Here is a 23,722-nt window from a genome sequence, read left to right on the forward strand (position 1 = left end):
TATCTGGCATATTATTCATTTATATATTCATTTTGCTTCTATTTTTCAGTCATTTCTGCCATGGAGGTGGAATGCGATCTGGGTGATATACAAAATGAGGAATTGCTGAGGAAAATGGTAAGTTTTTGGTCCATGAAAATCAATAAGCCCCATTGGAGGCATTTCATCGATTGTGTGCCAGTTCATTGGCTTCTTGACGGGCTTGTGTCCCCGTTCCCAGCTCAATGCCAATGGCATTGCCTTTAAAGCCCTGTTTTTCCCCAGACGACAATTTCGAGAACTGGCCAGAAGCGATCCAGACCATCCATGGCCAGAGATTCACTCAATCGGTTAGTCAGTCGCAGTCGCAGTCCAAACCCAACCCAGTTCAACCTGGCCAAATTGGGTCATTTATGGGGTTGCTCACTGTAGCTCACTGGAGCTCACTTGGCCGCGTGGGCCGCTAGTCGCTGACTTGGCTCAGACGTTTGCAATAATCGTTAAAAAGTCGTTAGAAAAGTCAATGGAAAAACGATGACGATGTCGCATCGAGGGGATCTGTCCAAATAAATGATGATCCATCTATCTGCATAAGTCAAGAATGGCTGAGAGCAAGATGTGTTAGTTTCTGAATCGATGCATGGATTACTTTAAAAACAGATATTAAGATAAAATGGGAAAATTTTAAAAACGAAATAATATAAGTATAACGAGGATAACAAAGAAAAAAGAGCAGTATTACTTATAGTTAGAAACCTCATCGAAATAGAAAGTAAACTATAATATGATATGATCTATTTATGAATGATCCTACGAATTTGAGCATTATATCATGCCTTTATAGAGGGTATAAGACAATAACCGACCAGACGAAAGAAGAAGCGGCAGCAGCAGACGAGAGATAGCCCACGCAGGCGGTGTTGGAAAGAGAAAGAAAGATGGGACGTGAAAGAGATAAGTATATATGGAGTGAAAGAGGGAGGGAGAGAGACAAATTGGGAGGCTGTGCTGCGACTGTGCAGTGACTGCGCTGCGACTGCGACGGGCGCTGATAAAAAGCCTGCGATGATGACTCATTGGCCATGAATCAATTTCAGCTTTGGCCTCTGAGCCCGCTCCATTCGCGCTCTCTTTTTCTCTTTTCGGCCAGCTATCTATGCTCCTTCCTCCTTGACCAGGGATGGTCATTCTTTTTTATGTTTTGATCTATCAACTTTGGTTTTGCTCAAATGTAATACCAGCTTGTCAGCAGTGCCTTGTCTAATCATATAACATTAATTTAACTCACAAATGCGGCTTTTATTACATAAATATGTCCATAAGCAATGGTGAATAAATTACAGTGGTGTCGCGAAGATAACAAATTTTTACAGGTGTAAAGACAACACCTGAAATGTCAATGAGAATGGCAATCAAATAGCGCACGATGATTTGCGAGTAAATCTTATCAAATTTCATCCAATTTAGAAACACTTTCTTATCTAATCAAATGAAATTTATGTGAATTTAACGAGCAAAGCTTCCAAACACACACAGCATTTGCTATAAAACTATAAATACATATTCAATTAAAATCGAATGCATATTCAAAAACCATCAAGGATAGTGTGTGCATCCCTGGGCGCTCAGTTCTTGACTCAGAATAAACCAAAACGCCAGTAAAGCAGCGCTGGTTGGCCACGATCCGAGTTTCTTGGCCATGAGGCGATTCAATTCAGCTTCGAGTACGAGTTCGATTCGAGTCAATTCGATTCTATTCGAGTCAATTCGATTCGATTCAGGCGCGAGTCAATAAATCGCGTGGGTCGCCAGCCGTCGACTGCTGAATAAATCAGTGAGCCAAAGTTGAATTGGCACACACGGAGTAACGAATATAAAGAAAAAGATATAAAAAAAAATGGTATAAAAAACATAAATAAAACACCCGCGTATGGCAAATGGCCAAATGCAGCAAGTGGCCAAATGGTCAGTCAACGGTGGACAGTGGGCCACAATTGGCCGGTGGACAGTGCGGCAAATTAGAACGACCGTCTAGTCACGACGTCTGCGTCTCCATCTGCGTCTGCGCAACGTCTGCGCCAACGTCGATGAGTAATTTTTTTTTTTTTTTCGTTCCGTTCGAGATTGTACAAATACAAAACGCTGTGGGAATGGTGGGCGCCAGCGGCTCGAGTGTTTTCCAAAAATGCTGAAAATAGTTTCGAGCCAGCCACACACACTTGGTGTTTATTAACATATTGCAACAATGACACCCACCTCTGGCCGACGATCAAGTGATTTATTATTGTCGATCCGCACGGACACGGATTCTTTGCACAAAAGTCCGAAATTAAACACGTTTCAATGCAATCGCAGCGGATGAGCAATGTAACAAAATATTACTTACACTTTTATTAAAGGGAAGTGAGGGAATTTGTTTTGATTTGCAGAAAGGTGATTCGTTTTGGTAAACATGCACGCCTCTGTAACGAACTGCATTTCTGAATTTCCCATAGCCTGTTTCAAATTTTAAAATTTTTCAATGTTTTGCAGAAAGGTGACCCGAAAAACTGATCTTCTAGACCCAATAACTTTGCTCATTTTGCTTCAATCTCTATGTGGCTTATCTCAAAATGTAGGCAATATAATTACCTAAATTTTTGTAACATAATTTAAAAATTGTTTTTTTTATCGATTTTTATCAATTTTTACGGGCTACAACCGATTGGAAAATTATTGAAAAAAATCGTTAAAAAAATTTTCACTAGCTTATGAAACCAGCTGTTTGTACTTAATGAGCCGAGTTGCAGAAGGTATTAGAATTCATGATACGACCATTTTTCGCGAAGTTATGAGCTGGTAAACTTGGAATTTGGTGGCCCCAATTTCTGTAAATTGTTGAAGTTATATATCTCTGTAGCTATCTATATAAAGTATCTATTTAAGCCAATATGTTGTCACCTGAGTTAATAGAGAACTGCTGATTGTGTAGATCATACCTTTTCGTCTGCCAACCCGCTCGATTTGCCCCACTGTGCGGCTGGGCGGTCGCGTCATCTTCGTATTCGTCGCTTTTTCGTATTCGGTCATATCTCGGCTCGCTGCCGGCGTCGCCGTCGACGTCTAAGCGACAGCGGCCACTTTAGGCGGCTTTGATTCTGATTGGAAACTTCAGTCTGATTTTGGTGCTCGATCGATTGCAACGTGCCGACGCTCCGTGAAAAAGAACAACCATCCAAACGACAACAGTCAACGACGATCGCTTTTTTTTACACACACTTCTAGTTATTTGTTAATCGCACGAAAGTAAAAAAAAGAAAGAAGAGAGAGAAACCCACAGGATTAGTCACACCAAGTGTTTTTTTAACGTGCTTTTTTGCCGGTGCAACAACAACTCAACCACACAGAATCTCCCATAACAACAACACAGCAGCAAGGAGAAGAATTCCCGAAACAAAAATAAATATAAAAAAAAGAAAAGGAATACCAATTCTTTTTTACCTGAGGTAATTCTCTGTCATTTCGACCAGAATATGGGCAGTAAAACGTAAAAGAAGCTGCGAACAAGAGGTCGTAAAGGCATCTCTCTCAACCCCGTCTCTTTCACTCCTCAACCGTCTTCGCATAACTTTCACACTTTCGCACAGTTTAGCTTAACCTTTTTTTCTCAGTCTTTGCATAACAGTTAGTCGCTAACTGTAGCTATATCTGTACATCTGTAAGATACAGTCATCGTTGGCCGCAATGCAAAAGCTACAGTAGGTTATAGTCGACTTAAGGGCAAACAAGTTGGCCAAAGACACCCCCACGATTTATTATTTAACAGTAAAATCGATAGTTACGCGTAATTGCGGTGTTTAAAATCGATTGCAGACCTCCTTATTGCGTGGGAAAATTGACCTGTGCCAATTTTTTCAGTCCTTGAATAGGTATTTTTAAGCCAGCTATTGCAAATTTATTTATATGAACCACTTGAATGCATTAAATGCCACCCAATAGTGTTCATACTTCGGCAATTATCACTCGTAGTCTCTAATAAAAAGACAAAATAAACGACGCCTGCCAATTAGCGAGCGCTACCTGTACCTGTACTGTTTATACGCCTATTTATGTATCTCTGGATGTATCTTTAACTGCGCCAAGTGGCTTGTAAACAAACAAACGGATCTTATCGGGGAATTAGTGCTCAGTTTGTGGGTTTTCGTCGCCAGTTAGTTGATCGAAGATCGTAGAACTAGAACTGGAACAGCTGACAAGGGCGGGGGCGTTACCAAATAGAAAGAGTTAAGAGTTATACAGCGAAGATAGATATACGTATGTATGTATCTACGTATGTATATGCATGTACTGTATGCATATGCTAATCGGGAGTGTATCTAATTACTGGCGAACAAGTTTACACCGCCGTGGGCCGTCGGCCTTGGCAACCAACTGTTCTACGCTCTTACGCTTTTCCACTTTTCCACTCACGAAACCAGATCACCGCCGAAAGGGATTTATTTTCGGGGAGCGGGGCTTCGGCCGTAATTAGCCATGGTAATTGCTCCCATTAACGGAGATAGATGTTCCGATAAATCTTCAACGTTCACAATATGCTAAACTTTGTATTGCGCTATCCACCGGGAAAATCTCCATCTCTATAAGGTGGGTTGCGCCACTTGATAGAACACCATCTGTTGCTGAAAGTTAGGGAAACTATCATATATCCATATACTTTTCTAGAAGTTTTTCTTCTAGGTTCTAGTGAGGATCTCAAATTGTATTATTCGAATTCGAATTGATCCTTGGGTGCGGTGCTTATAGCATGGAATTATGGCTTCCAATGTCTATCCAATTTGATAGCCAGACAAAAGACGGTTGATCTAACTCCGAATCGCAAGCTTGGCTTCATTAAGCCAACTATAATTTGAGAAAACAGTGCAAATGGCTTCCCGGCCAGCGAAACAAAAAAACTCCACCTGCACTAATGACTGTGGCTCCGATAATTGTCTGGAATATACATATATATATATATATATATACACACACTTTATGCATAATTCCGTTTTCGTATATGTATGAGATCATTATTGGACTTAAGATTTATACTGCTTATTTCTGTGCTTTGTGGCTGGCTGTGAGCCACCGATTTGGTGACGATTGTCGGCTATATATCACCTATGGATCCAAGCTTGCATTATAATTTCCCACACGCCTAACCATTTGACAGCTGTCCATCGATCAAAATGCCGAGAGACCCCAAAAACCAAAAATTGAGTTATTTTTTCACGTTTTCCCATGGCACAACAGTGAGGACCGGCTAATGTGTGCGTCCAGTTCTCGTGGGTCTCTTTTCGTATGCAAGCGACGGCCCACGAAAGTGCTCCACTTTCAGAACTTTGTTGTTGCTGCTGTGCTGTGGTTTTATAGTGCCATGTTTTATTCACCTGGGGCGATGTCATACCCAAAATAAGAGGCAAACAATTAACAGCGATACCGAAAGCACAAATAAGTCCACGAAAGCAAACATAAACATGTTTTTTTTTTTCCACCGCTCACCGCCTTCGTCAACCGAAAATGACACAATTCATATTATTGTAGACTCTATATTCTATATTCTCGATTCTGGATTCTTGATTCGCAATTGGGCGTACGGACAGTGGCAATTGGGTCACTTTAATATGCATATGCACCACACAGTACAGATTGAAGGGGAATCGGGATCGGAATTGAAGCGAAATTGAAATTGAAATCGAAATTGCCATAAAAATACACAACAAAGCACACACATCAAGTGACGGCAATTAACGCCGGCAGCAAAGTGCAAAGCAATTTTGTTCAGCGTATTGTAGAGCTTTACGCTCCCTGGTAACTAAAAAAACAATGTTTAACTCAGTACCATTAACGTGAAGATGATGATCGTGAATTGGTAAACATACGCATAAGTGTGAGATTCAAAGATTAATGTAGAATTTGCATTAAAATGCAAGTACATCAACAACTAAAATCTTAGTTCATAAGTAATATGAACTAATCTTAATAACAGTTCATGGCAAGTCTGAAAGTACCTGCATTTTCTAAGTTTTTGTTTACTGATAAAAATAAATGGTTCTTATCTACAGGGAAATATTTCAGTAAAATATGCATTATTTTTAAACGCTTACTATCTGACATATTTCCGAATATGTTCGATTGATGTGCATTAAATGGGGAAGCATTTAGTTATGAGCTAATCGCAGCCAAGGTTTATCTGTACAGTGGGCACCGGCTAGGAGCTCCCGCCTGACCCCGCGACCTTCTCTTTCTCTCTTTTGATTTCCACCTCAATTAAGTTTTAATAAAGTTTAATTTCAATAACAAAAAGATTTCGGTTTTGGCGCAAAAAACCAAAACCAAAACCAAAAAAAAAAAAGGAAAAAGTTGGAGGTCAACTTTGCTGACACGACAGCTTAATAAATGAAAAATAAAAACAGCTAAGAAGCGAAAAAAAAAAACTTCAAAATAATTTATCAGCATTCGCACATCAACGAAATCTCGCACGTCACGTCATCAGACAAAGACGGCGAGAGCGGGCGCAGAGCGAGAGACTAGAGCGGTCCATCCGCAGTCGCAGTTGCAGTCGGCGTTGGCGTCGACGCCAACAGGTTGCCGCTGCTGCCGACGTCGCTGCAGAGGTGCGAAATCAGCGGCTTCTTCTTCTTCTCAGTCAGACGGCCCGGTACTTTTAGAAATTACGTCATTGCGGGCAGAGACAGAGGCTCAGTTACACTGAGAGAAACTAGTTTCGATTGAGCACTAAACAAAATGTGTGCTGTTCTTATAATCTGTGATCATTAGAACGCTTGGATCATTTGCAATATGATTACTCTTTTTGCCGTTATTTAGCTGAGAGAACGAAATTGTTTGCAGTGCACTCAGAGAGTCGGAGTCCGCTGGCAGCGGCGCAGGCAGAGGCGACTTAAGACGCAGGTCTAGACTGCGACCACGCGACCAGTTCTTGAAAAAATCACACACTAGCAAACAAGCGGGCAAACAAACAAACAAATAGACGAAAACAACAACAAGGCAAAGTTGCAAACTTTTCGCACAGACACACACACACATACGCATATATCTCTCATTTTGATTTCGCGCATTTTGCTTTATTTTGTCAATTCGAATCGGTTGATTTGGGCGAGTGAAAGCGCTGAAAGTAATGGCAGCGCCATCTGTCGTTCCGTTTTGTCAGAAAAGAAAGCACCAACTTCGCTATCAATCACTTGGGATCCCACAAATATGAGATTACGCTAATAACTAGGGAAACGACAGCGTTCATAAATCTCTGGCATCTGCTAGAAAGGTTGTTCGTAACTCTAAAGCCATTGGTCGCCGGCTGATCTAATTAAAACGAACTGCAATTTGGGTGCCAAACTGACCAGATGGTCATGAGAAGTTTAAAATACCAAAGAGAAATGTTATTTGCTATATAACGCAATGTTACAAATGAGATTATACCTCTTAATATTTAATATTTTGTAAACAGTATTATCCAAAACCTTATCATAATTCCACTTCCCAATTTACTTTTATGCATTAATACAGTTCTATGCATCATAAATTTAATGCCTGATCTTAACTACTAATCTGCAAATTATTCGTAATTTCAATTCCATCTGGTTTCGGGAAGTTTCCCATTTGCCTGTCGTATGGCCTCGGTTTGGCTAAATTTAAACAGTTAACGAAGTTAAGTCACCCCCATCGAGTTCGAGGTGTCATTATTGTTAATACAAATGTTATTTGACATGTTTTTCCGCTATAGCGAAACTGGTCGTGTTGAGGTGAGGTGATATCACCGCTTCAACTTCACTCAATTTGTTTGCTAACTATATTTCGATCGCCCCTCTCTCTTTCGCTCGCTCTCTCCCTCTCCCTCTATTAAGTCTACCCCCTTTCTAGATCATTGTTTAAATAAATACGATCGTGCTAGGCTCTTTGTTGAGGCCAATACGATCCGCTTATCGGTCAGTGGGAATTGTTCCATGTTTTATTTATAAGCTAAAACGTCAGCCCTCGAATTAGATTCGATTCTGATAAGTGAACTATGCGGAAGAAGGGAAGAAGGGCGTAAATGGAGCGAATTCCCGTAAACTGAAATCGGATTTAGCCGACTCTTATGCCTGTCATCGATTCTTTGTTTACTTGTTGCTCTATTTTTACAAAAAAAAAAAACCAATCTCTATCAATCATTTTGTTGGTCTGAATCATTCAATTTGTTACCCTTACGCTAATCTCAGCCATTTTTGGTCATCGGTTGCTTCTGCCATTGAAATCCGAGAACTTATTGGGGGCGTCATCTTTATCATCATCATCTTTGAGGTGATCATCATTTCAACGGCTAGAACCGGGCATTCGATTCGATTTCAGTCTATAAAGCTGAGTGGCTGAGTCAGCCGATGGCGGCTGCATTTGTTGTGCTGGCTGACCGGCTAATTGTTAGTGGCCCGAGGGCGCCATAAAAGGCGATCCAAGCCGCTGGAAGCGACGAGCGTGGGCTCCCTGCACTCCACTTGGACTCCACTCGCAGGCACTCAAACTTGAGCACGAGTTCACTTGGCTTAATTGGCCCAAGGACGGGCCTATCTACACAGATATCGAGTTGAGAGCGTAAATGGGTGAACTACATTGAAATAAAACAAGTGCCGTGACTGCATATAAGCAAGATACACTGGAAACAATTTTGGATTAAATTATTCCGTATTTTAATGGAATTTTCTCCTTCCTTTCAGTGGCAGCAGTCCGAGGACAGCGAACGCAAGAGGCAGATCCGATCGCATCTCTATAAGCTGCGCGAGTCGCGACTTTGCAACCTCTATAAGCACGAAACCGACCCAATGTCGGAGCCCAACGGAAACGGACATGGCAACGTGAACACGCTGGCCGGTTACGCGGGCAAGGATCCGTTGGCCACCAGCCACGGCGATGCCCTGCTCGACCAGAACTTCCAGAGCCTCAAGTCCAAGGAGGTTCGCGACTCGACCAGTCCCACCCATGAGCTGCGTTTCCATTCGATGACGCTCAGCCAGCCGAATACCACCGGTTGGGATGTGCAGACCTCCTCGGAGGTCAGTCCCGATGGACGGGCCTATCGCACCGAAACTCTGGCCAAAACAGATGGTAAGTGCCCATTCGTTTTGCTTGGTGGTAGCCCCCTTTGTCTGGCTGGCACCAAAGCTGACCAACAACACAGGCATTTGCTGGAAACTCACTGACTCTATGGACTTGTTGTCATACTGATAGCAAATTTTCATATAAATCAGCCAACTGAGATTACAGTAAATGCCTGAGCGATCTAACCCCCTTGTCCCTTGTCGGTGAAGTTTTGTGTATAACCCAACTCTGTTTGTTCTGTATGTCCATGTCCACCACTCGACCACTCGACCCTCCTCCACCCAACGAACCAACCTACGAACCTACACAAACGCAGGCGTGGAGAAGCTCAATGGTGGTGGCCTGGCCGAGTTCAAAGGTCGAAACGAGCAGCGCTCGAGTGCCTCCCATCAGGGCGATGACAAGAACTTTGTGAAACAGGCCTCCGATAGCTCGAAGACCCAGCTCCAAGAGACGGTGGTCTTTGGGGACGAGACCAGTGGTCGCACCGAGATGAAGATGAGCTCCACCTCCACCTCGTCCTCATCCAAGGTGGTGTCTTCTTCGTCCACCGTGGAGTACGGCGATGAGCCGCGATATCTGCTGGATAACCAGGAGAAGTCACATAAGCAGCATCAGCCCCATCAGCCCCGCGAGTGGGAGCAGGATCAGAGGCGTCAAGAGCAGCGTATTCAGGAGCAACTGCAGCGCCAAGAGCAACAGATTCGCCAAGAGCAGCTGCAGCGCCAGGAGGAATTCCAGCGGCAGGAGCAAATCCAGCGTCAGGAGCAGATCCAGCGCCAGGAGCAGGTCCAGCGCCAGGAGCAAGTCCAAAGGCAGCAGGAGCGATTCACGGAGAGCCGCGAGCAAAGCAACAGCACCCGGAATGTCCAGACCCAACAGCACTACGAGGAGAACAAGCGCTATGTGGACATGGACAAGGCATCGCCGGAGTATCAACGACATGTCCAACATCTAATGGAGCAACCCGGCGAGATAATCTCCAATACGGTGGAGTATCCCAAGCCTAATGTCAAGATGATCACTACTGTTAAGCGTCTGCCGGACGGAACCATTGTGAAAAACAAGCGCTACGAGACGGAGCAACTTACTCCCAGTCAGAGCCATACAACGCACAAGCAGACCAACAACCAGACACACAATCAAACCCGTAACCAAGTCCACAATCAGCGCCGCGAGCAGGATGAGCAGGATAGCCAAGCTCGTGATGTAGTGGACAATGTGACGGAGTCGCAGAGCTTCTCCTCGGTGAAGAAGTCCAGCCGACGTTTCTCCACGGAAACCACCTCGGAGACCGTGGAGGAGTACGATGACCGTGGTCAGCCCACATCCAGGGTGGTGCAGACGGCACAGACACCCTCTTACGCCCCACCCTCCCATTCACCACGTCAGACGCCGGCCAAGGACTTCAGCACCCATGGTTTCCCCTCGGTGCGTCCGAATAAGCCCACTCAGGAATATCCCTCGCAAAGACCCGGCATTGCTGGCGAGGAGGTGGTTGTGGTACGTTCGGAAAAGAGTCGCCAAGTGAAGCAGCAGACCAGCTCACAGCGCACCATCGAAACGGAGGTTGTGGGCGATGATTACCAAGAGCCGCAGAGGTCCCCACAGAAGCTGAGGGAGGCACCAACACCCAGCTGGGAGCAGCCCGCCACCAGACGTCAGCCGGTGGGGGAGGATTTTAGCACTCATGGCTTTCCCTCGGTGCGTACAACCACCACAAGCACTCGTCCCGATCAACCCGATGGCGAGGTGTTGCACACGTCCAAGACGGTGAGTCGCAATCAGAGCGCCAATCGCAAGACGAACACGGAGCGGATCATTGAGACACAGGTTGAGCATCCCACTGCCCCATCGCACTCTACTCCGCGATCCGGAAGTCCACGTCGATCTCAGCCGCGGGACGATTACACCAGTTCGCCACGCGGACCAGCTGGCAAGCCGAGTCAATCGCGGCCCAGCACCACTGGAGGTAGCACCACCACCAAGACAACTACCACTTCGGAGCCGTTGACGCGGCGTCAGCTGCAAAAGGAGCGCGAGGTGGATGCCGCCCATCGGGCATTTGCCGCCTCGCTGCGAAGCAGTTCGCCGGCGGACAGCACCACCTCGGTGGGTTCACACCATCAGACGCCACGATCGAGCGTCTCCTCGAATCGCACCTTCCGTCGGGAAATGCGTGAGGGCTCCCATGACAGCCAGGCGCCATCGGAATCGAGCAGGATTAGCTCGACCACAGTGACTAGGCACACCACCGGTGGCAATGTCACTAGCAACACCATCAAGACCAAGACCACCAAGCCGGTGAAAACTCCCAGCGAGCCAAGGTCGCCCACCCCAAAGGCAGGAGGAAGTGTGACCACCACCACGACCACCATTACCACCAAGTCCAGTCCCAGTCCAGCACCAGCCTCACCCACAACCGCTGCACCACCCACCTCAGCACCAGCCAGTTCCGCACCACCAGGTACGAATTAGAGAAAAAAAAAGTTTGATGACTTTTTAGAAAAAAAATAATAGAAACCACATGAATATATATGCTATATAAATATTGGAACTATGAACTATGTATATGAATGTATATCCTTCAGATAACAAGCTATCACAGTATACGTATACTACCACTAAGCCCGGCGATATATTCTCTCTGCCACCAACTACTCCTCCTACTATTAACAACGAACCAACACTAACCACCACCCGCAATACAACAACAACCACCACCACCACCACCTCCGACAACCTCCAGAATCACCCGAAACAATCTGCAATCGAACCTGCTACCGATACCGACTCCCAGCCGATCCGCAAGGTGAAGCTGAGCGCTAATGAGGCAAAGGTGGTGGAAGAGGCACCCTGTGTGCGGCGTCAATATTACCAGCTGGGAAATGAGGGGGAAAACCCCGAGACGCCCGAGAGCTCAGGGACCCCTGGTAAGGCTTGAATTCAACCAGTAGTAGGCAAAAAAAAAAAAAGAAAAAAACAATAAAATCAACAAACTCTGTACACCTAACTATGCTATCTTTACTTCTTTATTTTTTGGATTTTTTTGCAAATAAATATACTTGAAAACTGTTTACCAAAACCGCATCTCTGAAATGTTCAATGTTCAATGTCTTGACCAAGCACATTACACAAAAAAGCCGAATTTGCACTGAATCACAAACTGGGATGCCAATTCTGTGGGTGGCAGACCGAGAGAGATCTGCGCCCCTAACTCTACCACTACAAGTCTAACATTTCCTTCTCTCGAGCTTCCACTAATGGGTGTACTTCTATTTGGTTCGAAATTGCCTGAGAACGTGCCTGTGCCTGCCTAATACCGTAGACTTTGCCTAACATCCGTAGCGGAAGCTGCCAGCGTAGATGTAACTAATCCTAACTAATTAACCAGGGCTATGCCATAGTAGACACAACATACGTTCACCATACACACAGCGGTTGAAGAAGTAGACGAGTTCACATAGCGCCTTGCGTCCCCCAGTCTTATGCCCTGATCCGTTGCAGCCAACAAGAAGCCCCACCAAATGAGGAGGCCCCACGACGAACCGGAGCCACAGCTGAGGCGTAGCTCCAAGTCGCCCAGTGTGGAGACACGTCAGGTGCAGCGGGAAACTACATTTGAGGGTCGTCGCGTCTCCCATCCGGAGGATCGGGAGATCTCGATCGACGAGCTGATTCTTATCGAAGAGACGAGTGGAGTTCCTGGTTCGCCCACAGTTCCATCACCTAGGGCTCAAAGTCCTGGAAAACCAGCGACTAGGTCCCACAGTCCCGAGAAACTACAGCCTAGGGCAACTCCCAGACAAAGTCCTGAGAAGGAGCAGCCGGCCTTTAAGCAACCACATGAGGTGTACACGCCTAGCCAACCTGAAAAGCAGTTTCCCCGTGCTCAGAGTGCCGAGAAGACTCCTGGATGGAGCCAACCCCAAGTCTCACCTCGTCAAAGTCCCGAAAAGCAATTGCCCCGAGCCCAGAGCCCCGAAAAGGGTCTAGCAGTAAGGCAACCAAGTGTTTCTCCCCGTCAAAGTCCCGAGAAGCAAGTACCCGACCCTCAGACCCGCGATCAAGGTCCTGGTCTTCCCCGTATTTCACCTCGCCAAAGTCCTGAGAAGCAGTTGCCCAAGGATGTTCCCCAGAAGACGCGCCAAAGCCCGGAGAAGGATCTAACCAGCCAGCAAAGACGGGAGAAGGAAATATTCCGCAGCACCATTACCACTACACAGAAACGAACCACAAACAATCTAAACGAAGAATTTATAACGAACGAACGAGATAACCAGAATCAGCCCCTTTCCGAAAGGAAACCACAGGTCCCAGCTAATGCTGAACCTAACACCAAGCCGTCTGAAACGATTGAAAGTCCAGATGGTGGATTTCCTTCCAAGTCCACTGAAGTTGAGGCTCAGCCCGAAGTAAAGGAGTCACCCACCTACCGCAAAAAGGGCTTGACTCGTCGTGAGACCTTCGAGGATCGCTGTCGCCAGATTTTGGGTATGGAGGAAGATGGCGATACTCAGGGAACTTATACTGAGCGACCGAATAACGAACAGGAGGATGTAAATGTTTCCAACACAACCATAGAAACCATTCAAGTTAAGATCGAGGATTGCCCCGATGATGACGAAGATGATAAGCCACGTCGTGTGACTGAGACATATGTGGTGCGCACGCAACCTAAGATTAAGGTGGAGGAGGAGCTCTTTGTGGATGTGACCGAAGCAGAGGATGTGGAGATTCTGGTTAGTCCATCGAAAAAGTCACCCAAGGAAGGGGATAGTCCTAAATATCCAAAGGGACCAGAAACTCCCAATTCTCCCAGAAAGGATCAAGGGATTCCCAGCATTCCGAAGAAGGAACGGAGTCCTGTTCATTCCAAGAAAGAAGAAACTCCAAGGTATCCTGAGGAACAAGATAGGTATCCAAAAGAACCAGAAACTTCTCAATATCCCAAGGAGAGACCTCGCAATCCAAAGGAGGATGCCGAGACAATCAATATTAATGAAGAGACCACCATTGTCATTACCAAACAGGGATCAAAGTCTCCCTCTCCCAGGTGGTCTCCTTCTCCTGAACGTAGAGTTCCTAAGAATCAACAGCCTCCTTCTCCTACGGCATCGCCATCAGTATCTCCCGTTTCTGGAAAAAAGATTCCCACCGAAGTGGAATCAAACTTTGTGACCGAAAAGATCATCGATTGCAGGGGAAAAACCGTTGTAGAGAAAATCAGCCAGAGACCGCGTACTCCAAGTCCAACTACTCCCAAAAAGTATTCGAAGCCATCGCAAAAGATTCCAGAGAGAGTACCCGAAACTGAATCGGAGCCAGAAAAGGATTCAGAATCGGAGACCAAGAAGAAGACCAGTGTAAATGGCACAAAAACTGAAACCGAACGTCGCAATTCACGCACCACAAAAACCAAGCAGCCACTGCCGCTCAAAGAACCACAATCAAAGGTCCCAGCTGCGAAGAGTCCTCGCAAGGATTCCCTGACGGGTCGCAAGCGGGATAGTCTGGTGGAGGAGACTCGTACCACTACAACGACCACAACCACTCGGCAGGGTCGCAAGCCCAGCGATACGAATGGTTCGCCTTCGATTAAGGATCGTCTTCGCTCTTCGCCGCGAAAGCAAAAAACTTCTCCCCAACAGACCCGAACGCCCACTCCGGCACAAACGCGCAACCCAGAAGATGACGTAGATGGAGACTCCTCTTCCCCAGATGCCAGTCCCACTAGGGTGGGTAACGAACGTCGCCGATCTAGCAATATTTCCGTGCACACCGAGATCATCATAGATCACCTGGCGCCTAAATCACCGAAAACGGAGAGGCGACCCCAAGGTGGCACCGGAAACGTACCCAGTCCGATTAGAAAGCTTCCGGTAACGGAGCGCAAGGAATCAGCACCTGTGCCCCGAGTGACTCGACGCGATAAAACCGAAAAGGTTACGCGCTCCACCAGCGAGAATATCATTAAGATGAGCGGTACTAAGCCTCATCCTGAGATGAGTAGCCTTAAGCCAGGTGGAGATAGGAGCCGACCCAGCAAGTGCTGCACCACTAAGACGATCAATCTGAGCGAGCAGCGCATCAACACGGCCACTGATATAGAGGGCGTGATCATCGATATCCAGCAGGCAAAGAGCTCTAGAGAGCCATCTCCGGATAGGATTGTGCCAACTCCCGTGCCCGCTGAACTGGAAACGGGAAAGCCGCGCTATCCGGATGTTGTACAAGAGCCCGATGATGAGCCGCGTCGCAAGCCACAGGTCACAAATATTCCGATTTTCGAAGAAGAATCTCAAACCTATGTTGGGTGTCAAATTTCCGAGTTGCATAGCTCAAATGGCATAGAGGTTGATATTCTGGATAATCCCACTGTCGAGGCTCCCAAGAGCCTGGACTATCCCGTAAATACTCCCGATACGGACGAGAGCCTGTTGAGTGTGCACGAGAAGGTCTCTCGATTCACTCACTCAGCCGAGAAGGTTAAGGAGCCAAAGGTCTCCGCACCATTTAGCAGGGAATTTGATGTGAACGCCAAGATCCCTGAAAATGACGATTGCCTGCTTAGCATCAATCAGAAGGTAGATAAATTCTTGCGCACTGCCGAGAATGTTACCAGGCCTTCGTCACTCTCTTCTCGACCTGAGATCGAGCGTCCAGGATTGGAGGAGATAGACGAGGAGCTTCTGCGCGACGATTGTACCCTGAGTGTCTCCCAGAAAGTTCACAAGTTCATCGACACAGCCGAGAAGTTAGCGCCCACCATGCCACAGAAGTCACCACGTTTGGTAGCCAACATTGAGCGCCATATTTCCCGACAGAGCGAGCCAGAGCGCGAGCTGGATGAGGAGTCAGAACCAGAGCTAGATCGGGACACAGATGTGGAGGACGACGATCAGACTAGCCAACTCGAGACGGAGGAAGAGATCACCCAAACTGTGACTAAGAAGGAAACCCTAAAGGAATTCAAGCAACAAACTAAGGAAACCAGAGAGACACGTCGGGATCCCAAGGCCGAACCGGAAAAGGTTCAGAAGAAATCACCTCAAACTAAGCCCAAAGAAGAATCTGCAAGGGTGCCCAAGTATCAGGCAAAGGTTTCACAAAAAGTGTCACAATGGGAGCCTAAAAAGCAACCTCAAAGGGAGCCAAAGGTGACTCAAAAGGAAACCCCATGGGAACCCAAGAAACAACCCCTTTCGAAGCTTAAAGATGAACCTGAAAAGGTGAACAAAAGGGAACCAAAGGTGCCCCAAAAGGAATCTCAAGCCAAACTCAAAGAGGAACCAGAAAGGGTGAACAAAAAGGCACCCCAGAAGGAACCACGCAAGGAACCACTGAGACAATCCGAAGAAGAGCCGGAGTTCTCCCCCGAAGAAGAATTCGATGATGAACCTCTGCCAATGACCAAGACACACACCACAGCTATTGAAATTAAGCGTCAGAAGGATATCCTTAGCCGCCCGTCTGTATTTGGCCAGCGCACGCCGGAACGCAAGTCCAGCACTACGCCATCGCCAACTAAATTAAATGGAACTCGTGGCCGACCTAGTCCCAGCACCAACTTGATAACCGAAGAGAAGAGATCGTACAGAAATCAGGTGACCAATGTGAGCAAGCCGGGAACCAGAAAAACCACTCCCTCGGCCTATTCCCCAGCCCAATCGCCACCACCCAAGGCCACCAGCATTTCCAAACGAATGGAGCAAATCAGTCAGCAGTCATGGGTAGTTCAAGATGTGGATGTGGACGTAGAGGTGGTGGGACCTGCGCCACCTTCCCACATCAGCGAGAAGCCGCAAGGAAAGAGCCCATCCCCAACGTCATCGCGATCTCCCTCCCGATCGCCCAGTAGACGCACCTCCACCAATTTGAACACGACCTCCACAACCACCACCACCACCACTGAGCACCCGAGCACCACCAAGACAACTACCCCAAAACCGACTCCAACTAACCCATCCAAAGACGAACCCGAAATCACACCCATTGAATACCTTACAGAAAAGAGCATCACCACCACTTACACGACGAACACCACTGGACGAAATGTGGCTAGCCGCAGGAATATGTTTGAACCAGTCCATGAAACACAGGTGGATTCCGAGCCAACTGGTCGTCGTCCCTCGTACATGGATCACACAAAGAGTTCACTTGAGCACATTCGACGCGATTCGCTGGAGATCAATAAGAGCCACTATTCCAGAAAGTCCTCTATGGAGGATGACTCTCCTGTGGAGCCACGCAATCCCAACTCATCCGTGAAATTCGATGTGCCAAGAAAGACTTCGGCAAGAGGTGCAGATGAGCCACGAAAGACTTCGTTGCAGGGTAAGGATGAGGACTCCGATTTGGAGCTGGAGATCGAGGAAATTTTCGATCTGCAGCGACTGGAGAAGCTATTGGAAACAGTTGCCAGCTACGAAATGCGTCGCCGCATTCGTGCACAAATGCGTCTTATACGCAAGAATATGATCAATGCGGGTACAACTACCACCATCACGACCATAACCACGAGCACAGCTCCGGGCAAGAGTTCACCCCTACCCAAGAGGCGAGATCAGAGTCCTGCGGGCGCTGCTGAAGTAAAGACCAAGGAAGTGCGCACCACCACAAGTCGCCGCCAGCAACAACAGCGAGTGGAACAGGTGGACAGTACAACTCCAACAGCTCCGGGAAAAACCTCGCCGCACGGTAAGCCGCCAGTGAAGCCGAGGGAAAGAAGTGCCAGTCCCGCGCAGAAGCGCCGCATTAGTCCGCAAGGAAAGCAAGCGCCCGGAGACAGGAGCACCACCACAACCACTAAGGTCACCAACACAAGCACCACCCGCGGTGCTCCCAACAAGCCAGCTCAAGGACCCATTTGGGCAGATCGCTCGAAAGTGCTGAAGGGCCATCCCACCGTTCCCCAAACGAATGGAAGCACTCCCCGAAAAGGATCCACTTCTAGTACCACTTCGAGCAGTGGCAAGTTCACTCGCACAATGACCAGTTCCAGCACCACGACTAGCTCCAGCAGCACCACCAACACGCGCAACAAGCAGCGCGAAGAGGACTCGATCACCTCCAGCTATGGTGTGGGTCCAACGGACGAGAACGGACTGCCGCTCTTCGGAATCCGGGCGCTCAAGAAGAAGGCGACGCCACCGGCAGAGGAACCATGTGAGACCAAGCAAGGTGAGTAGCAATGCACCAAGCACCAAGCAATGGTGGTCAGTGTTACCTAAACCATACGCAATGTTGCTCAATATCCAATATCCCATCTCTCCATCCAGAAGTCACAGGTTATGTGATCGAGGAGCAGTTCTACTCGGATAATAAGTCGCCGCCTCGTCACGAGCGCAAGGAACTCATCTACTCAAGCAATGCGGACGAACTGGCCGCCATAAAACAGCAGCTTCAGGATGAGGACGATAGTTCACCACCGCTATTGGATGCCCGCGTGGTGCGTGAGTTCAAGAAGGTGGAGTCACAGCAATCGCTTCCCGAGGATGCCCGTTATGTGCGTCGCGGATCGGTGAAGGAGCTTAGCGAGAAGTTCATTCGCAAGGAATCCTCCTCATCCACCCATTCGACCCACTCTTCGATCGCCCAATCGCTGGTGAGGCATGAGGATGAGACCGAGGATGATAGCGAATCCAATGAGGTTTGCAGCGTGATCGAGGCACCACAGATGCGCCACAATCAGAGTCACACCACTAGCACCACTCGATCCAGCAACACTCGATCATTCCTTGACAGCAGTGCCGATCAGCGCCAGGTGACCAGTGTGGACGATGTCCTCGAGCGCATGCGCAATGCGGATAATGGTGAGTACTCAATACACTCGCCTTTTTTTTATTACAAAAGACTCATTGTAATATTGCATTTTCCAGTCGAGGAACCCGGAGATTCTACCGAGGATCGCGAGGCCCGTGCTTTGCTCAACAAATTCCTGGGAGCCAGTGTCATTATGCAGGGCGTGGAGAGCATGTTGCCACCCACCGCCACGGGTCAGCGTCTAAATAGTCAAGGCGTAAGTAAAAAACATCACTTTTCTCAACAAAATCAAGGGGTTTTTGGGCATAACTTCACTAAAATCGTCCATACCGATAAATGAGTAGCTGTTTTTTTGGCATTATTAGTACAAAAAATGCCAATCACCTTTTGGGGGATTTAGAAAAAAAAAAAATTTTAGGTAAATTTGAATTTTTTCATCGTAAAATTTTGCAAAAAAAATTAAAAAAAAAAATTTTATTGGAATGCCAATCGATTGGGAATTAAATTTCGAGCTCAACGATATACGGCATTCTATGTTTAGACAAATATTCATGTAGATAAACGCTATTACCAGTACTAAAGACGACTATCACTTTGTAGGGTACTGCAGTATTCCGTCTTAATTTTCACAGTGGCTAAATAAGCCTCATTTTACTATAGTTTTCCCATCACTTGTTGCACGTTTTAGGCGCTATTTGTTGTTGCAAGTGCCATGCAGGCATAACCTAACCTCAATGATGCGCGCAAGCACGTGCACGTGTTCGATTAACCGTTAACTGAGCGCGTGCTCTCGCTGTCCCCAACCGTCTCGCTCGCTCGCTCGCCTTTGGTGAGATTTGGTGTGCAACAACCGTTGCTCTTTCCCCACCTTTCACCCGTCCCGCTCGCACTTCTGGGGCTGGGGCACTTTGCGGCATGTGTGTGCCGTGTGCGTGATGCGATGTGCGAAGAGATGCGATAGATGCGCAATGCCTGGCTGGCCAGAAAGCAACAAGTACAGTGACGGACAACTGAATAGCCATTAAAACCGAATGATGAATAACCAATAAAATTCAAGTTCACTAACTTGATAGTTATATAAAGTCATTCCTATAAAAAGAATGATTTTCTACACAGATATAAAAGTAGATATAAAAGTATATAGATATAAAAGTAGAAATGCTGGTATGAACTTATAATAAGCGATATTCAATCGCTTAATATTATTATACATTTATTAAAATAAGCTGAGTGCTAAGTTCGCGGCCTTTGCTGTGGCTGTACTAACGGGCATTAGCAGTGGCTGCGTCAGCGACGTCGACGTCTGCAGAGGCAGAAGCGCATCTCGGCATCGAGATCGAAATTGTCAGTAGAAACTCAGAGGCGGCATCGATCACTTGTGTGAAGAACCACGGGCAAAAAAGCTGAGCAGGAAAAAGAATAAAAGAGTGCCAAGCGAACCACTTGTGGTAACAAAAAAAAAAAAAAAATTTAAAAAATATAGAAACGAGAAGAAAAGAGGAGTAATAATAAGCAATAGAAGCGCATAACAAAAGACAAGTTTTGTAGTTTTTTTTTACTGTGCAGTTCTGTTATTATACTATCGTTATATCGTTATATGGTGAACGAACGCGAGTGTCCATATTTGGTTTAACTCTGCAACATCCCGAGAATCACGAGCAACATCAAAATAAAAGGGGCAACACAAGACCAGACCACGGCGTAAGTTTCATGTCACTTTATGGGGCAAGATGATGACGATGATGATGATGATGATGATGGTGGTTATGGTGATGGTGATGATGGGGCAAAAGTGTGGGGAGTGCGGGTGTTGTGGGGGGAGAGGGCAAATGCTTTTGTCAATTATTTTTAGTGCGCATAATTTGCTGGCAAAACGAAGCATTCCTGTCACGACACCTCAAAATGCACCTGAAAGGCGACGACACCGCCACCGATCTACACACACACACACACACCTATTCGTATAGAGATGTATAGATATATATTTTGAAAGATCTATATCCACCGATACATATAGCTATTTATACGTGCATATATATGTATAAAAGTCTGCCGAGATACAGACACGCTCATCTTCCCAGCTATAGAGCAAAAAAATAAATAAATACATTTAAAAACAGAGCGGAGAGCAGGAGGATGCATGAATGAGAGCGTCAAGCGTACGGAAAATTTCGACAAAAATAGCTCCAACGACGGGCACTATTTTTACGGACTATACGGACTATTCGGACTATGTTGGAGCATTTTTGGGCAACACAATATGGTAGGAGGAACCAGAACCAGTGGAAGGGGGGGGAGGGATCGGTGATGCAGCAGGCATTGGGCATTGGGATGGTGCATGTGCAACGGACTCTGGCATCTGATGTTCCCGTTTCCTCCACTTGTGTGAACTAAATACCGAATCCCACTGATAAATTCCCGACAACCGAATGCTATAGGCATTCTCCCAGATATATCCGATATACACACAAGTCAGATTCAAAGAAAAATGGCATCTATATCATCTCTCCTTGAATTGCCTATATTCCTTCAAAATCCAATCCCAACCCAGTGGTTTCAGTTGATCAACTTCGAATGCAATTTCTTGGGATCAAAAAGCAGATTCTTCACTTTTAGCACTGCAGCCGCAGAAAATGTCCTATTTTTGTGAAATTATATTTAACTTCAAAGAATCTTTAGAATTGCAAATAGCTAATGTTTACTCAACAGATTAAAACAGCTGGGATTATAAACATAAAGTTGTTGGGGTAGTATAAAGTAGTATAAAGAGTTATAAGGATTTATGTATAAGTTTTCGCTTGATCGAAATGCTATATGAACATATAGCCAAGTGTGGTACTTTGTCATGTATTTGCCACTTAATGTTAGGTTCTCCGCTATAGTGGCGTTCACTCCAGAAAGTCCACTCCATGGCAAGCTCCACGGATCCACGATTCCAGCCGATCGAACTGGAACGTAGAGAAATGCCGTTTCTGTGTTTGCCATTTTCAGGTGTGCTGTGCTGTGCTGCCCCTGTACTTAGCTGAGCGTAACATGCAGATCGGCAAATCCTCAAACGCCGCTTCAGCCTTCCGAGTCCCCCCAAATCCCCCCAAACCCCCCAACTGCCCCAAAGTGCCCCCATTCAGCTCAGCAGCTCTGCGTTCGGTGATTAAGCATCGGCTGCTGCTGCAAGTGCTTCGAGTTGGGAAGCCGGTTTCCATTATGCCCCTATCACACTGACTCGAGAAGTGAGCTTAAGTTGAGGCAACAAAAATTTGCAAAAAAAAAAGGGGGAGAAGTTTAAAATATTCTACTAGTGCTTACATAAACGTTGTTGGAAACAACAAACATGACAAGCTGTTTATATAAGAGCATAGCTGACTTTGGCAAACAAAAAATATTGTTCCAAAATCTCTCGAGGTTCCGAAAACACAAGGGATAATAACTTAAGCCCCCACGACGAACAAACAGCTGAAACATTGAAACTAAGCCCACACACACACAAATTTCGAGTAAACATGATTCTGTCATCCCCAAAATGTATAGTATAAGTATGTATATTGTTTAAAGTTCATTATGCATTTTTTTTGTGCTGCAGTTGAGGTGAGTGGTGTGCATGCCGCACATCGGGCTTTGTCAAACCGTCTTAACTGCGACTCCCATCGTTCCAATCATTTTTTGTCGGCTGCTTCTTCCTGCTTTTTGCCGTTTCATAATCACTGTGTGTGCGTGTTGGCTGTTTCGCCTTTGTCTTTGCTTCGCATTTTGCATGTCAAATAATTTCTCATTTTGCACGAGCTAAAAATACAAACAACAACACAGCCAGCAACAACAAGCCTAAGTCCAAGAGAGAAAAAAAAAAGAAAAATCGAAAACGAAAGAAAGTCAATTTGGAAACGCAAAATGAAAATCATTATTCTTTCGCATGGGAAATGGGGTACACTATTCGTCGTCGTGTGTGATTGGCAAAGTTTTCATTTTTTTCTTTTTTTCGTTTTGGTAGGAGGTCAATATTGATCAGATTGTTATTAAGCACGAAAGTGCACTGAAACAAATGCGTTCATTTCAATATTTAAGTTCGAAATCGAAGCGTTTTGCTTTGCTGCACAAGAGCAAGCAGCTACGATCAAGAGTAGTTTTGAAATGGTTTTGAAAAAGGTGATAATTCTATATTTAAGTGCTCCATTTTTCGGCAGTGTCTGGGTGCCGCTACAAATTGGTGGCCATCAATCAAATGGCCGTCTCTGCCCCTTTCCAACCATTCCAACATTTCAGGCAGTGTCAAAGCCGAAAAACCGAAGACTAAAAGAAAAACGACTGTTGGCCGGCCAGCAGCACAACAACAGTCAATGGCCAAGTGCAGTGTGCAAATCAGCTAACTGGCAATGATCGCTTTGGTCAGCTGCACTCCCCACCACCCATTTCCCCCGCCGCCAATCCATCCGTTTTAATTGTTTTCTTCTTGCAATTTCCATTTTGATTTCCATGCTTGGTTTGCTACCCCTCTATTTTTGTTACGCTTTGGCGGAATTGCGCCAAATAGTTGGCAAGCCTTTTCAGTCCCCCTGAAAGCGCAAAAAAAAAAAAAAAATTAAAAAAAACAACAACAAAAAAAAAACATTTAACAAAAAGAAGAATTATTAAAAATAAACGCAGAGTGAAAAGAATAAAATTCAAATTAAACCAAGTCAAATTAGATGAAACGCGTTGTAGATTTTGGCCCACATTTTGACAACAACAACAACAATAGCAACAACGACGGCGGGGAGGGGAGGCGGGAATTGTAAAAATGTTTGGCAATTAATTCTTGGTTTGATTGTTGTTGTTGTCGTTGTTGGTCTCGTACACTTTGTTTATAAAACAACACAAATATTATATAAAGTTTAACCCA

General features: G+C 46.0%; 1 protein-coding gene across 15 annotated transcripts in view; it reads left to right on the forward strand.

The window, feature by feature from the left end:
* The window catches only part of LOC6612256 (uncharacterized protein DDB_G0284459), a 39,176-nt gene that overhangs the window by 1,926 nt on the left and 13,528 nt on the right, over nucleotides 1-23,722 (forward strand). For 8 of the 15 annotated variants that reach the window (XM_032724277.1, XM_032724278.1, XM_032724287.1 and 5 more), the window contains exons 2-8: nucleotides 50-117; nucleotides 8,703-9,090; nucleotides 9,401-11,551; nucleotides 11,676-12,017; nucleotides 12,592-18,267; nucleotides 18,366-18,899; nucleotides 18,966-19,105. In XM_032724277.1, coding sequence (XP_032580168.1) covers nucleotides 61-117; nucleotides 8,703-9,090; nucleotides 9,401-11,551; nucleotides 11,676-12,017; nucleotides 12,592-18,267; nucleotides 18,366-18,899; nucleotides 18,966-19,105 — 9,288 coding nt within the window. In that variant the 5' untranslated portion in view covers nucleotides 50-60. Of the gene's footprint in view, nucleotides 1-49; nucleotides 118-3,127; nucleotides 3,465-8,702; nucleotides 9,091-9,400; nucleotides 11,552-11,675; nucleotides 12,018-12,591; nucleotides 18,268-18,365; nucleotides 18,900-18,965; nucleotides 19,106-23,722 lie in introns of those variants that run through there. The other 7 variants (XM_032724289.1, XM_032724290.1, XM_032724280.1 and 4 more) reach the window with 5 other exon arrangements.

The sequence above is a fragment of the Drosophila sechellia genome, chromosome X, assembly GCF_004382195.2.
Source record: "Drosophila sechellia strain sech25 chromosome X, ASM438219v1, whole genome shotgun sequence".
Taxonomy (NCBI): domain Eukaryota; kingdom Metazoa; phylum Arthropoda; class Insecta; order Diptera; family Drosophilidae; genus Drosophila; species Drosophila sechellia.